The 13,503-nt window shown below is 46.4% G+C and overlaps 1 protein-coding gene across 2 annotated transcripts in view; it reads left to right on the forward strand.

Moving 5' to 3' along the window:
* LOC129709139 (hepatocyte nuclear factor 1-alpha-like) overlaps positions 1-13,503 on the forward strand; it is a 99,109-nt gene that overhangs the window by 39,483 nt on the left and 46,123 nt on the right. The window contains exons 5-6 of one of the 2 annotated variants that reach the window (XM_055655272.1): positions 2,158-2,304; positions 2,854-3,011. In XM_055655272.1, the coding sequence (XP_055511247.1) occupies positions 2,158-2,304; positions 2,854-3,011 (305 nt within the window). The remainder of the gene's footprint in view (positions 1-2,157; positions 2,305-2,853; positions 3,012-13,503) is intronic. The other variant, XM_055655273.1, reaches the window with a different exon arrangement.

Genomic DNA, 13,503 nt, shown 5'->3' on the forward strand with positions numbered 1-13,503 from the left:
GTTGATTTCGCATCAGCCCACGACGCATGTTCATTTGAAACAAAAAATTGTTAATTTATGAATCCAGGTACAGCAGCTAATGAATTAACATCGGAAATGGATATTTGGACTTTCTTCTAATTGCTGAGGTCTGTTCGACACTGATATCCACGTTCAAAAGACCCAACTTCATTGCTTACACCCTCAGAGACTGCCTGCCCTTATTGACTCGGCCTGCATTAGGAGATAATGTCTATTCAATAGGTGGACTATTTTATATTTACTCAATGGTTATTGAGTGAAGATTGTTACAGTGGTATAGACACTGACCTTTAATCACTCGGACTTGCCTTCTGTCTGCAATAACACTCCATGGGGACTAGGACTCTATTCCTTGGGGCGCTGGAGGATGAGGGCCGATCTTATGGAGGTGTACAAAATCATGAGAGGAATGTATCGGGTAGACGCAGAGAGTCTCTTGCCCAGAGTAGGGACAATCGATAGCCAGAAGACGTGGGTTTAAGGTGAGGAGGGAAAGATCCAGTAGGAACCTGAAGGGTAACTTTTTCACGCAAAGGGTGGTGGGAGTATGGAACGAGCTGTCAGCGGCGGTAATTGAGGCAGGTACTATCGCTAAGTTTAAGAACCGTTTAGACAGGTACATGGATAGGACGGGTTTAGAGGGAAGGTACACAAAAATGCTGGAGAAACTCAGCGAGTGCAGCAGCATCTACGGAGCGAAGGAAATAGGCAACGTTTCGTCCCGAAACGTTGCCTATTTCCTTCGCTCCATAGATGCTGCTGCACCCGCTGAGTTTCTCCAGCATTTTTGTGCACCTTCGATTTTCCAGCTTCTGCAGTTCCTTCTTAAACACGGGTTTGGAGGGATATGGGCCAAACATACGTAGGTGGGACTAATGAAGATGGGACATGTTGGCCGGTATGGGCAAGTTGGGCCGAAGGTCCTTGTTCCATGTTGTAAAGCTCTATGTTTCTAGAATATTCTCATGTAATCTGTATTCAATTCATAAAGTGTGTGGAATCTTCAGTATAAAGCCTGCATTTAATGACAGGCATTCAGAGGACGGTTGCCATAGGTACAAATATGTCACCAGTATAAGAGAGCTTGTTTTTTCTGGGATAAGAGTCTCGCATTTCCAACTCCCATTAGAGTCTGCCACTTGCTTCACACTAGGGGCAATTTACAGAGGCCAATTATCCTACAAGCCTCGTCTTTTGGGATGTGGGAGGAAACCGGAGCGCCCGGAAAAATCCCACTGGGAGAACGTGCAAACTCCACGCAGACCAAGGTCAGGATCGAACCTGGTTCTCTAGCGCTGTGAGGCAAATGCTCTACTCGCTGCGCCATTGTGCTGCTCCTCAGCGATCGGGGTCCCTGAATCAGTGGGAAAAAAAAATTATATCAAAGATGCAAGAATCTGCAGATATTAGAATCTTATCAAAACACAGAGTGCTAGAGGAACCCGGCAGGTCAGGCAGCAACTGTGGAGACAATAGATCGACGATGTTTCGGGTTGGGACCTTCTTTAGACTGATGATAGTAGGGGGGAGAAAGCTGGAAAAGAGAGGTAGGGTCAGGACAGGCAAGTACATAGAGGGTGAGCAGTGAGAGAGGGTCTCACAGAACTCCCACCGGAGAGAGGAAGTGAACATCAGTCTGAAGAAGGGTTTTGTCCCGAAACGTTGCCTATTTCCTTCGCTCCATAGATGCTGCTGCACCCGCTGAGTTTCTCCAGCATTTTTGTGTACCTTCGATTTTCCAGCATCTGCAGTTCCTTCTTAAACATAGGCCCCACTTTGAGGAGATTTTGCATTAAAATGGAAACACGAGAATCTGCAGATGTTGGAATCTTCATCTATTATGAAGGACAAAGTGGAGGTTATTCAATTCTATTACACATAGCTACCTGCCAAATACTGTATAGATTCTGCAGCGTGGATTTCAACATTACGTTCTCAGGTTCAAGAACAGCTTCTTCCCCGCTGTTATCACTCTCGAATGGACTTCTCGTATGCTAAAGACGGATTTCCGATCTTCCAACCTATCTTGTTGTGACCCTTGCATTTTATTTTATCTGCCCTTTCTCTGCAACATTGTAACATTGTATTCTGCACTCTATTCCTTCTTTTCCTTTTTGCACTACCTGATGTACTCAGCGGGAGAGCTGCTGCCTTACAGCGTCAGAGATTCAGGTTCGATCCTGACTACGGGTGCTGTCTGTACAGAGTTTGTACCTTCTCCCTGTGACCGTGTGGGTTTCCTCCGGATGCTCCCGTTCCCTCCCGCACTCCAAAGACATGCAGGTTTGTAGATTAAATGGCATCGGTAAACTATCCCTAGTGTGTAGGATAGAACTACTGTTTGGTTTCGGCTCGGTGAGCCGAGGGGCCTTTTTCCACGCTGTATCAACTAAAGAAAACTACTCATGTTTGACATGAATTGCTTGTATCTCGGTACACGTAACAATAATAAAAAGATACCAATGCCAATATATTTATTGAAAACTGCTTTGAAAGTTAAAGGGGCTGAATAGTGTTGTTATTATTATTAATGGCCGTATTTTCCACAACAACCATTTACATTCTCATGTAAAGTGCCGTAGTTTGCTTGACCCCAATTTTACCCCAAGTGGTGAGGTTGATGGAGAATATTTCTTCAAAAGACATGCAGGTTTGTAGGTTAATTGGCTTCGGTAAAGATTGTAAATTGTCCCCAGTGTATAGGATAGTGCTGGTGTACGGGGATCGCTGGTCGGCGCGGACTCGGTGGGCCGAAGGGCCTGTTTCAGTGCTGTATCTTTAAGCGAAGCTAAACGGGGCTCTGACATTTTCTTTTTTTTCCCTTCGTTACAGGAGTGAGATATGGGCAGCAAACGGCCAATGACATCGCGCCTCAATCTGTCAGTCACCACGGCAACAGCACCCTGGTGACAACTCACACGATCCTCCAACCTGTTTCACCTCCGGGACTGGAACCCAGCTCCAGTCTGTTGACCACCGACACTAAACTGGTAAGTGTGTCGGGAGCGATGAGATCGGCGAGTTGTGATTGCTCGCACACTTGGACAAGCGCGAGATTACTCCATGGAATCACTTTGCGTTTGAAAGCAAAACAAAACTGCAGGTTGGTGCGGACTCTGTTTCCGCAATACATCTCTAAACTAAAACTAAAATCTAAAATACAGTCAGCTCATGCTGGAAACACTCAGCAGGCCAGGCGGCGTCCGTGGGGAGAGAATCCATAGTTAATAAGGCGATCAGTTACCTTTTATCAGAGCAGAGTAAAATTAAAAATCAAAAATGCTTTCATTAGCATAGAAGGGGCTTGCTTTAGTTTTAGTTTTAGAGAAACAGCTTGGAAGCAGGCTCTTTGGCCCACCGAGTGCATCGATCATGTATCACCCGTACACTCGTTCTCTCCTACACACTAGGGACAATTTACAGAAGCCACATAACCTACAAAGGTGCACATTCACGGAATGTGGGAAGAAACCAGAGCACCCAGAGAAAACCCACACAGGTCACGGGGAGAACGTACAAACACCGTACAGACAGCACCCGTAGTCAGGATTGAAACCGGGTCTCTGGCGCTGTGAGGCAGCAACTCTACCGCTGCACCACCGTGACACCCCTGCCCTAACAGGTGCTTTGCCCCTATCAATGCAAAGCCAGATCATGTTTTCCATATTTAAATTGCAAGGAGTCAATCTTCGTTCTCTTCTATTTGTTTTTGTAAAATATTCATAAGCATTTATGGATGGCACTTTATATCTTCTGAAGAATATTTGTGCTTATGATTCATATCTTTTGACACCTCTGTTGTGGGAGGGAGGTAAAGGGAGAAGTAATGAGCTTAGGACTTCTCATTTAGCACGTTCGATGAAGTGCCTTTGAAGAGTGGGCATATTCTTCCAGAGCAAGTGATGCAGCATATATACACACTTACCAGGGCAGCGACAGTGATGTTTAAGAAAGAACTGCAGATGCTGGTAAAATCAAAGGTAGACACAAAATCAAAATGCTGGAAAAACTCAGCGGGTGAGGCAGCATCTATGGAGAGAAGGAATTGGCGATGTTTCGGGTGGAGACCATCCTTCAGACTGAAGAAGGGTCTCGGCCCAAAACATCGCCAATTCCTTCTCTCCATAGATGCTGCCTCACCTGGTGACAGTGATATTGTTTTGTGATAAACAGATAAAAGGAATGTTGGGATGAATAGGGCAGCACGGTGACGCAGCGGTAGAGTTACTGCTGACCCGCTGAGACCCCACTTCGATCCTGATCCCTGCATGTCGCCATGCCGACCTTGGAGCTTAGGCCCAAGGCTTCAGAGGATGATGGTGGAGGCAGATCCGATAGTGGCTTTTCGAAAGGCTTTAAGATACGCACATGGATATGCAGGAAATGGAGGACTATGGGTTGCACTCTGACTTTGAGAGACAAAGTAAACAAATAAATGAAGCTGGAATGAGTAATAATGGTGATGGGAAGGAGTATGGAAGGACTTCTGCAAACTGAAATAACTTTTCAAACCATCTGAACGGTTCCCAAATGACCATTAGCTCACCAGACCTCTTGTTTTCTTCTCCTTTTGCTTAATTCACAGCGGTTTCCTGGCAATAATCGTTTTCTTTTTGTGTGTGAACTTCCCTGATGAGGGGCGTGCAGTAATTATAGCAAGATCTGAAGCTTTACACAGGAACTCAGTGTGGAAACTACTTGTAAAACTGATCAACCAAAGGAAGAAAGCGTTGACAACAGGGTTTCTTTATCCACTCCCTCCGATTAACGACTTAACTGCACATCCACCAGATAACTCTCTCCGTAATTAAAAGTCTCTCTCACGGCAGTTTAGTCACCTAACCTCGCTCTACTTTCTTCCTGGCAGTCACTGCCAGGTCTGACCTTCGTTCCCTCTGGAAAGTAGCCAATTGGCGGAATTGGCTGCTTAGCATTATCCAATGTCAACTTCAGCAATGAAGTTGGTTCCTCACTGAGTTTAGTTTAGAGATACAACGTGGAAACAGGCCCTTCGGCCCATCGAGTCTGCGCCGACCCTGTACAGTAGTTCTATCCTACACACTACAGACAATTTACAGAAGCCAATTGACCTACAAACCTGTGGGTCTTTGGAATGGAGGAGGAAACCGGAGCACCCGGAGAAAGCCTTTAGCCAGAAGGTGGTGAATCTGTGGAATTCATTACCACAGAAGGTTGTGGACTTGAATGCCAAGTCATTGGATATTTTTAAGGCAGAAATTGACAGATTCTTGATTAGTATTGGCGTCAGGGGTTATGGGGAGAAGACAGGAGAATGTGGTTGAGAGGGAAAGATAGATCTGCCACGATTGAATGGCGTAGACTCGCTGGGCCGAATGGCCTATTTCTGCACTTAGAACTTATGAAAAAAATCCACACGGTCACAGGGGGGGCGTGCAAACTCCATACAGACAGCACCCATGGTTAGGATCGAACCAGGTTCTCTGGCGCTGTAAGGCAGTAAAGGGGCTTTCCCACTGTACGAGCTATTTCAAGAGCTCTCCCGAGTTAAAAAAAAATCAAACTCGTGGTAAGCGGGTACGTCAGAGCTCGGGGACGTCTCTTACTGGCTTGTAACGCTAACGGCAGGTACTCGGGAAACGCGGTAATCTCATGAAGCCCAGAGTACCTATGAGCGGCCATTACCGTAATTCTCCGAGTTCGTATCAGGGGAAACTCGGGAGAACTCTTGAATTAGCTCGTACAGTGGGACAGCCCCATAACTCTACCGCTGCACCACTGTGTCGCACTATTCAGCGAGATTGCTTTGAGAACTGCCGTCTTCAGGGAGAGAATTGGCAGAGTCGCTCGGAGTTGGAAACCCAACCTTAAATGGGCGTGTAAACCGCACCGTTTAATAATCGATTCCAGCTCCGCTGAGGTTTTGTGCCACAGAGATGGCTGAGTGGAGGGAGACCTCCAAATAAACAAGACCCAAATCTTTGCCAAGGTCTCTGGCGCAGTCTTGAGGCTGGAGAACGCTCCTGAACCAAAACGTCACCCTTCCATTCTCTCCAGAGACATTGTTGCCTGACCCGCTGAGTTACTCCAGCAGTTTGCGTCTATCTTTGGTATAAACCAGCATCTGCAGTTCCTTTGTTATTACTTATTATTTCGTCTAACCTTGACCAAACTGTGAGAAGCTGAGCCAATGGGACTGAATGGGTCTTGATGAGCCGTCAAGACAAGTCAAGAGAGTGTATGGTCATGTGTCCCAAATAGGACAATGAAATTCTTGCTAAAACTATACATTCAAATATTATAATTTCACTAATTTCACACGCAGCATGGGGCGTGAGAACTGGAAGAGTTACATTTGTATTCTTGAAGCCACATTTCTGTCATAATACAACGCTGGAAAGGTCAGGGTACAGCTGTACACAACCGGTGCTCGGCAATTAACGTCATTATTTCTTGCCCGCCTCCACTACAGGGTCGAGGCGAAGACAAGAATACTTCCTGAAGTATTTTCATAGTTGCTGGATACAATGCAACCTTTTTCTGAAGCTATTTAGACACTGTCAAAACTCTCTGCCTGCAACAGCAACAGCAACAGCAGAGTTTGGAATCCTTTCCTTTAATAGCGTTGTTTTATGAAAACGCAGATACGTAATTTTTATCCATCGTCATCTCAACTTATTTGTTGTCATTTTGATGGCAGTCTCGCCGTCTCAGGAACTTTAACACAGAGGCAGAGCTCCTATTAGTGGCTAAAGAGGGACATTTCGGCTTTGGGAGCTGGTGCCAAATAGTTTGGGGAATGGCAAGATCCTACCCATTCCCAGGAATGAGAAGGTTAACCCAGGGTTAGTATTTGACGGCACTCGCTGGAGTTTAGAAGAATGAGGAGGGACCTTATTGAAACTTACCGAATGGTGAAAGGCCTGGATAGAGTGGACGTGGAGAGGATGTTTCCACTACTGGGAGAGTCTCGGACCAGAGGTCATACCCGCAGAATTAAAGGACGCTCTTTTAGGAAGGAGATGAGGAGGAATTTATGTAGCCAGAGGGTGGTGAATCTGCGGAATTCATTGCCACAGAAGGCTGTGGAGGCCAAGTCAGTGGATATTTTTAAGGCAGAGGTAGATAGATTCTTGATTAGTACAGACAGGAGAATGGGGTTAGGAAGGAGAGATCGATCCGCCATGATTGGATGGCGGGGAAGACTTGATGGGCAGATTAGCCTAATTCTCCTCATATGATCTTCACATTATTCTCGGCAGCTACGAGTACTCTGATGGGGAGAGTCCATGGTGGTTTTGTTGGTCTCCTCGGGACCTGGGCAGAACCTTCAGCCGCCCCACATTCGTCCCAATGCTACAGGGTGGGAAATAAGTGGAAAAGCCTTGTTCAACTTGACAGGTTGATGAGAGGGTGGTCATAAAAGGTTTTTGGCACATACGATACAACACGATAGAACTTGATCTATCCCTGGGGGGAAATTGATCTGACAACAGTCGTTAACGACAGAGGGGGAGGAATTGTACAGTTTGATAGCCACAGGGAAGAAGGATCTCCTGTGGCGTTCTGTGCTGCATCTTGGTGGAACCAGTCTGTTGCTGAAGGTGCTCCTCGGGTTGACCAGAGTGTCATGGAGGGGGTGAGCTGTATTGTCCAGGATGCTCCCCAGTTTGAGGAGCAACCTCCCCTCCAAGCCCACCTCCCATGAATCCATCATTGGCCTTCATCAGTCAGAGTATTGAGTATAGGAGTTGGCAGGTCATGTTCAATGGCGCAATGGTCCTTTATTGTCACGTGTACCGAGGTACAGTGAAATTTGATTTACCGTACAGTCATACCAAAAAAAGCAATAAGATACAAAACTACATTAAAGATTAAACATAAACAGCCGCCACTGCGCAGTGTGAGAATCCCCAGGGCACACACAGCATAAGCGGAGAAACACAGCCATCAGTTCAATGTCCGGGCCACACACACGCTCCTTCACCGTGATGTGACCAGAGTTGTAACGACCGCTGTCACTCTCACTGCAGTCAGAAAGCCGTCCACACTCGCACCAGGATGTTCTCATGTTGCAATGTCCCCGCGAACACTGAGATCACCGGCCTCACTGCACTTCCTCCGAGACCTCAACCAGCGCAGGCCGCACGGCCATCTTGTTTTTCGGCCACCTCACATTCCCCACTGTGATGGAAGGCAAATAACTTGTACCTTCTTCCTCCTTTTCTACCGCAGTCGGGGCGATGGAAGCCCCCGCAATGGGGTGATCGTGTCTTCCGCGATCGGGGGGGGTCGAAGCTCCTGTGGTGGGAGCTCCCGAAGTCGATCCCTAACAAAGGGACTGCCAGCTCCACGATGTTAGGCCGCAGTGCGGACGGAGATACGGAACGGAAAGAGTTGCGTCTCCGTCAAGGGAAGAGATTAAAAAAGTTTCCTCCAAACCCCACGCCCCACATAATAAAAAATCTAAAGACACACACACAAGTAAAACAGACTAAAAACAACAAAAGAAGAAAGGGTCGAGACAGGCAGTTGGTGAGGCTGCCACTGACGGCGCCACCCAGTGGAGAGCTATATAAAACATTGACGAGGCCACATATAGAATATTGTGTCCAGTTTTGGGCACTATGTGTATTTAAGATGTTATTAAGATGGAAAAGGTGCAGAAAAGATTCACAAAGATGTTGCCAGGATATGCGGGCTTTAGCTATAGGGAGAGGTTGAGCAGCCTATGCCTTTATTTCTTGGAGCACAGGAGGAGGAGAGGTGATCTTATAGAGGAGTACAATATCATGAGAGGAATATATCAGGTAAAATAACAGTCACTTGCTCAAAGTAGGGGAATCGAGAACCACAGGGCATAGGTTTATCGTGAGGGGGGACGATTTAATAGGAACCTGAGAGGTAACGTTTTTACACAGAGGGTGGTGGGTGTACGGAATGAGCTGCCGGAGAAGGCAGTTGCGGCATGTACTATTGCAAGGTTTAAGAAACATTTAGACAGGTACATGGATAGGGAGAGATTCAGAGGGATATGAGCCAAACACGGGCAGGTGGGACTAGTGTAGATGGGACATGTTGATCAGTGTTGGCAATGTTGGTCCGAGGGGACTGTTTCCACGCTGTGTGACTCTGACTCTAACTTCTAGAGTCATGTTCATAAGTTATAGGAGCAGAATTTGACCATTCGGCCCGTCAAGTCCACTCCCCCAAACCTGGGTCTCTTGCAAAGTTTCTGCATATTCGCCGGCGCTGAAAGGGCAGCAACTATACCACTGTGCCACTGTGCCACCCTGAATGCTCACACTTGCCAAACAGGGCGGCACGGAGGCGCAGCGGTAGAGTTGCTGCCTTACAGAGCTTACAGCGCCAGAGACCCGGGTTCGGTCCCAACTACGGGTGCTGCCTGTACGGAGTTTGTACTTTCTCTCCGTGACCGAGTGTGTTTGCTCCGAGATCTTCGGTTTCCTCCCACACTCCAAAGACGTACAGGATTGTGGATTAATTGGCTTGGTATGAATGTGATTTGCCCCTACTGTGTGTAGGACACTGCGGGGATGGTCGGCGCGGACTCGGTGGGCCCCAAAGGGCCCGTTTCCACTCTGTATCTCTAAACTAACTGAAATAACTAATCTAAACTAAATTATGATGGGATTGGCTCTAAAAGATGTAGCAAGCGCTGGGAATGGAGGCTGTGATTGCTGGGCTTTCTGCTTCTCTGTTGGGTAGCTGTGATTGAAATGAACTGCGTGCCTGACACAGACACAGCTAAGAAGAATTCATGTCACTGCCTCCATAGATTTCCACCATCAGCTACGAAGTTATGAATAGCAGCTTAAATGCTCAGAGTTGCCTGGAATTGGAAGTAGTTTCCGTGGTAACAATAATATGAACCAAAGCAGTTTGCATATCACAGGAACTGAGAGGCAGCTCAGAAATATAATTATCCTTCTTCAAGTTCTGATTAAATGGAATGCAATTCTTTCTGTCTGTAGTATTGGTCACGCCGTCCAATGGATATCAGCTTTCCTAATATTTCAACGTGTCATTGAAGTTATCAATTGGAGAAGATTTACCCTGAAAAAGGATAATTGGTCAATTTCCTCCTGGTGTAGGTTTAGGTTTATTGTTGTCACGTGTACCGAGGTACGGAGAAAATCTTTGTATTGCACTCAATCCAATCAAATCAGATAATACATCAGTACATACTGTATATTAGTACAATCAAGCCAAACTCAAGTACAATGGGCAGCGCAAAGGGAAAGAATATAGTTCTCAGCATTATACACATCAGTTCCAAATACAAAGTCCAATGTCCTCAGTGGGGTAGAGGTGAATCGGACATCTTGTGGATGGACCATTCAGGTGCCTGATAACAGAGGGGAAGGAGCTGTTTAGTTTAGTTTAGTTCAATTTGGAGAAACAGCCCCTTCAGCCCACCGAGTCCGCGCCGACTAGCGATCCCCGCACATTAACACTACACTACACACACTAGGGACAATTATTACATTTATACCAGGCCAATTAACCAGCAAACCTGTACGCGTTTGGAGTGTGTGGGAAAACCGAAGATCTCGGTGAAAACCCACGCAGGTCACGGGGAGAATGTACAAACTCCGTATAGACAAGCACCCATAGTCAGGATCGAACCTGGGCCTCTGGCTCTGCTGCTGTGCCACTGTGCTGCCCCCCGTGTTCCTGAGCCTGATGTTGCCAATTTCAATGTTCTGTACTATCTACCATCGGGAGCAGGGAGAAGAAGGAATGAGCCGGGTGGGACGAGTCTTTGATGAAGCTGGCTGCTTCTCCGAGTCAGCATGAAGTGACGTTTGAGTCAGTGGTGGGGAGTCTGGTCTGTGTGATGGAATGGGCTACATCCACAGCGCTGATTCACTCTGGGTCAGGAAGCTTTGGATTCAAGCCTCACATCACAAATTTGAGTCTAATAGATTAGGTTGATCATCCTGATCTAAAAAGGAGAGATCAGCTGAGTAATGTAAGCTTCTTCCAAGTAGCCAGACTTTGCGGAGGTTTCACAACGGAGCAGTCATTTAAAGGTTCAACGGTGCTTTCTTTGTCACATGTGCAACTGCACACTGAAATTATTTTTGCATATTCACACACGTGGGCACCGCCTTGCTTTGCCGCCATTTCCACAAGTCCAAAGTCCGGTCGACCCGCACACACTCGGTCGACTGGAGCGGATCCCAATCTAGGAAAGCCCCAGGCTCCTGCAGGGCCTACCATCCATTGCCTTTGACCGGATCGGCCCGCGAACCAACATCCCACAGGGGAGTTAGATGTGGCCCTTGTGGCTAAAGGGATCAGGGGGTATGGAGAGAAGGCAGGTATGGGATACTTAGTTGGATGATCAGCCATGATCATATTGAATGGCGGTGCAGGCTCGAAGGGCCGCATGGCCTACTCCTGCACTTATTTTCTATGTTTCTATGTCCCTCTCCTCGCCCCGGTAGCTTTGTGTCGAACCTGAAGGAGCTGGAGAAAAATGGAGACACACGGGACTAGGAATTAATAATCGCACAAATTTTCCATCCACTGATGATAGAATTGAGTTCAGTTTAGTTTATAGTTTAGCTTCTTGTCACGTGCACTGGGCTACAGTGAAATGTTTATTCAATTGAATGTGAATCATTTAGAGATTGCTCTTCCCACCCTTCCTCCAGCTGAGTGTTTAGCTGAACTCTACGCTCAATAAGATGAAAGACGTTAGACTTGGCATCTCTTTGTTGTAGTCATGAGTACCAACTAACATGTTACATAAAGAAAAATATGTCTTTGTTTCCATTCCATTGGACTGGTTTAGTCCAAAGCATTCCATTCCCAACATCAACCATCATTCTGACCTCTCTATTTGAAGTTGGCTGAGAACTTTGAGCTCAAATTCTAAGTTGAAAGGATAGGGTACAAATGCCGTGTTATATGACTCTTTGGCTGAGTATAGTTTTAGTACAAAATATTTTGAATAACCTGGGCAGCAAATATTTTCTTTGGACCTCAGTTATATTGGTTGAACAGATTTATGAGAGTATAAATGTAGGAAGGAACTGCAGATTACTGGTTTAAACCAAAGATAGACACAAAAAGCTGGAGTAACTCAGCAGGACGGGCAGAAGGAATGGGTGACGTTTCGGGCCGAGACCCTTCTTCAGGCATCACCGGAAGGTGAACATGTAGGTAACCAATACTGACAGTATAAAAAAAAACTTTGGTGGAGTTTTGAAGTGGTTATCTGAGATGCAAAGAGAGGAACGCTGGTCTGGAAGCAGTTCAGTTATTTGAGTTTATGTAGGTTTGAAACAACCTCAGTCATTTAGCATGGCGTGCTTTGAATGGTATTTGATGCACCATGGAAAAATGTTTCAGTAGTGATGTGGACAGCTGTTATTTTGCTTCAAGCAAAGGGGAAAAAAAACAAGTGTACTCAAAAGCTTATGGTCGATGACTCCCAGCACAAATTCTCTTAAAGTGAAATATGCAAGATAGCAAGGGTGACTTGTGCTCACAAGGACAAAGAGTCCTGGGTGAAATGTTGGCACAAGGAACTGCAGACGCTGCAACCTTCCATGCAACACAAAGTGCCGGAGTAACTCAGCGGGTCGGGCCGCATCTCTAGAGGAGTCCTGCTGCCTGATCCGCTGAGTTACTCCAGCATTTTGTGTTTTGCACGCAAGTCCTGGGTAAAATTAGCAGAAGAACGTGAAATGGCTTTGAAAAATGCAGAGCAGTGCATAATATAAATGTGTCGGGCCACATACATATTTTGCTTCATTTATTCTCCGTTCTCTGGTCTTTATTTTGCTGCCTTGCCTAGTTTGGCATAAGAGGCAAAATTAACCAATTTGAATCAAGTTTCAAAGGTCAAAGGTATCAAAGGTATTTTATTAGTCACATTCACATACACCCAGGTGTAGTGAAGTGAAATGCTTTTTGCCATTTTGCAGCACATAAAAAAAGATTTCAGACATAACAACAATGAGAGTCAAACACAAAGAACATCCCCCCACAATGGCTCCCACCATGAGGGAAGGCACAAAGTCCAGTCCCCAACCCCAGTTCACCCATAGTCGGGCCTATTGAGGCCTCCACAGTTGCCTCTACGGAGGCCCGATGTTCCTGGCCGTTCTCGCCGGGTGATGTTGCTCCGGCGTCGGGAGAGTCCTCACAGCGGCCTGGGAACCCTGGAACGGCCGCCTCCATACTGGAGGCCGCGGCTTCCAAATGTAAATGGTTTACGCAAAGTGGAAAAATTGTTTGTTCCAACACTGATTGCTGCCTGAGACCCCGACTAAAGATTTCACCGTCTAACCCACACCTGGTGAAATATGGCAATGTTTAAAAAATGTTTAGACAGGTACATGAATAGAAACATAGACATAGAAACATAGAAAATAGGTGCAGGAGTAGGCCATTCGGCCCTTCGAGCCTGCACCGCCATTCAATATGATCATGGCTGATCATCCAACTCAGTATCCCGTCCCTGCC

The sequence above is a fragment of the Leucoraja erinacea genome, chromosome 25 (assembly GCF_028641065.1).
Source record: "Leucoraja erinacea ecotype New England chromosome 25, Leri_hhj_1, whole genome shotgun sequence".
Classification (NCBI taxonomy): Eukaryota; Metazoa; Chordata; class Chondrichthyes; order Rajiformes; family Rajidae; genus Leucoraja; species Leucoraja erinaceus.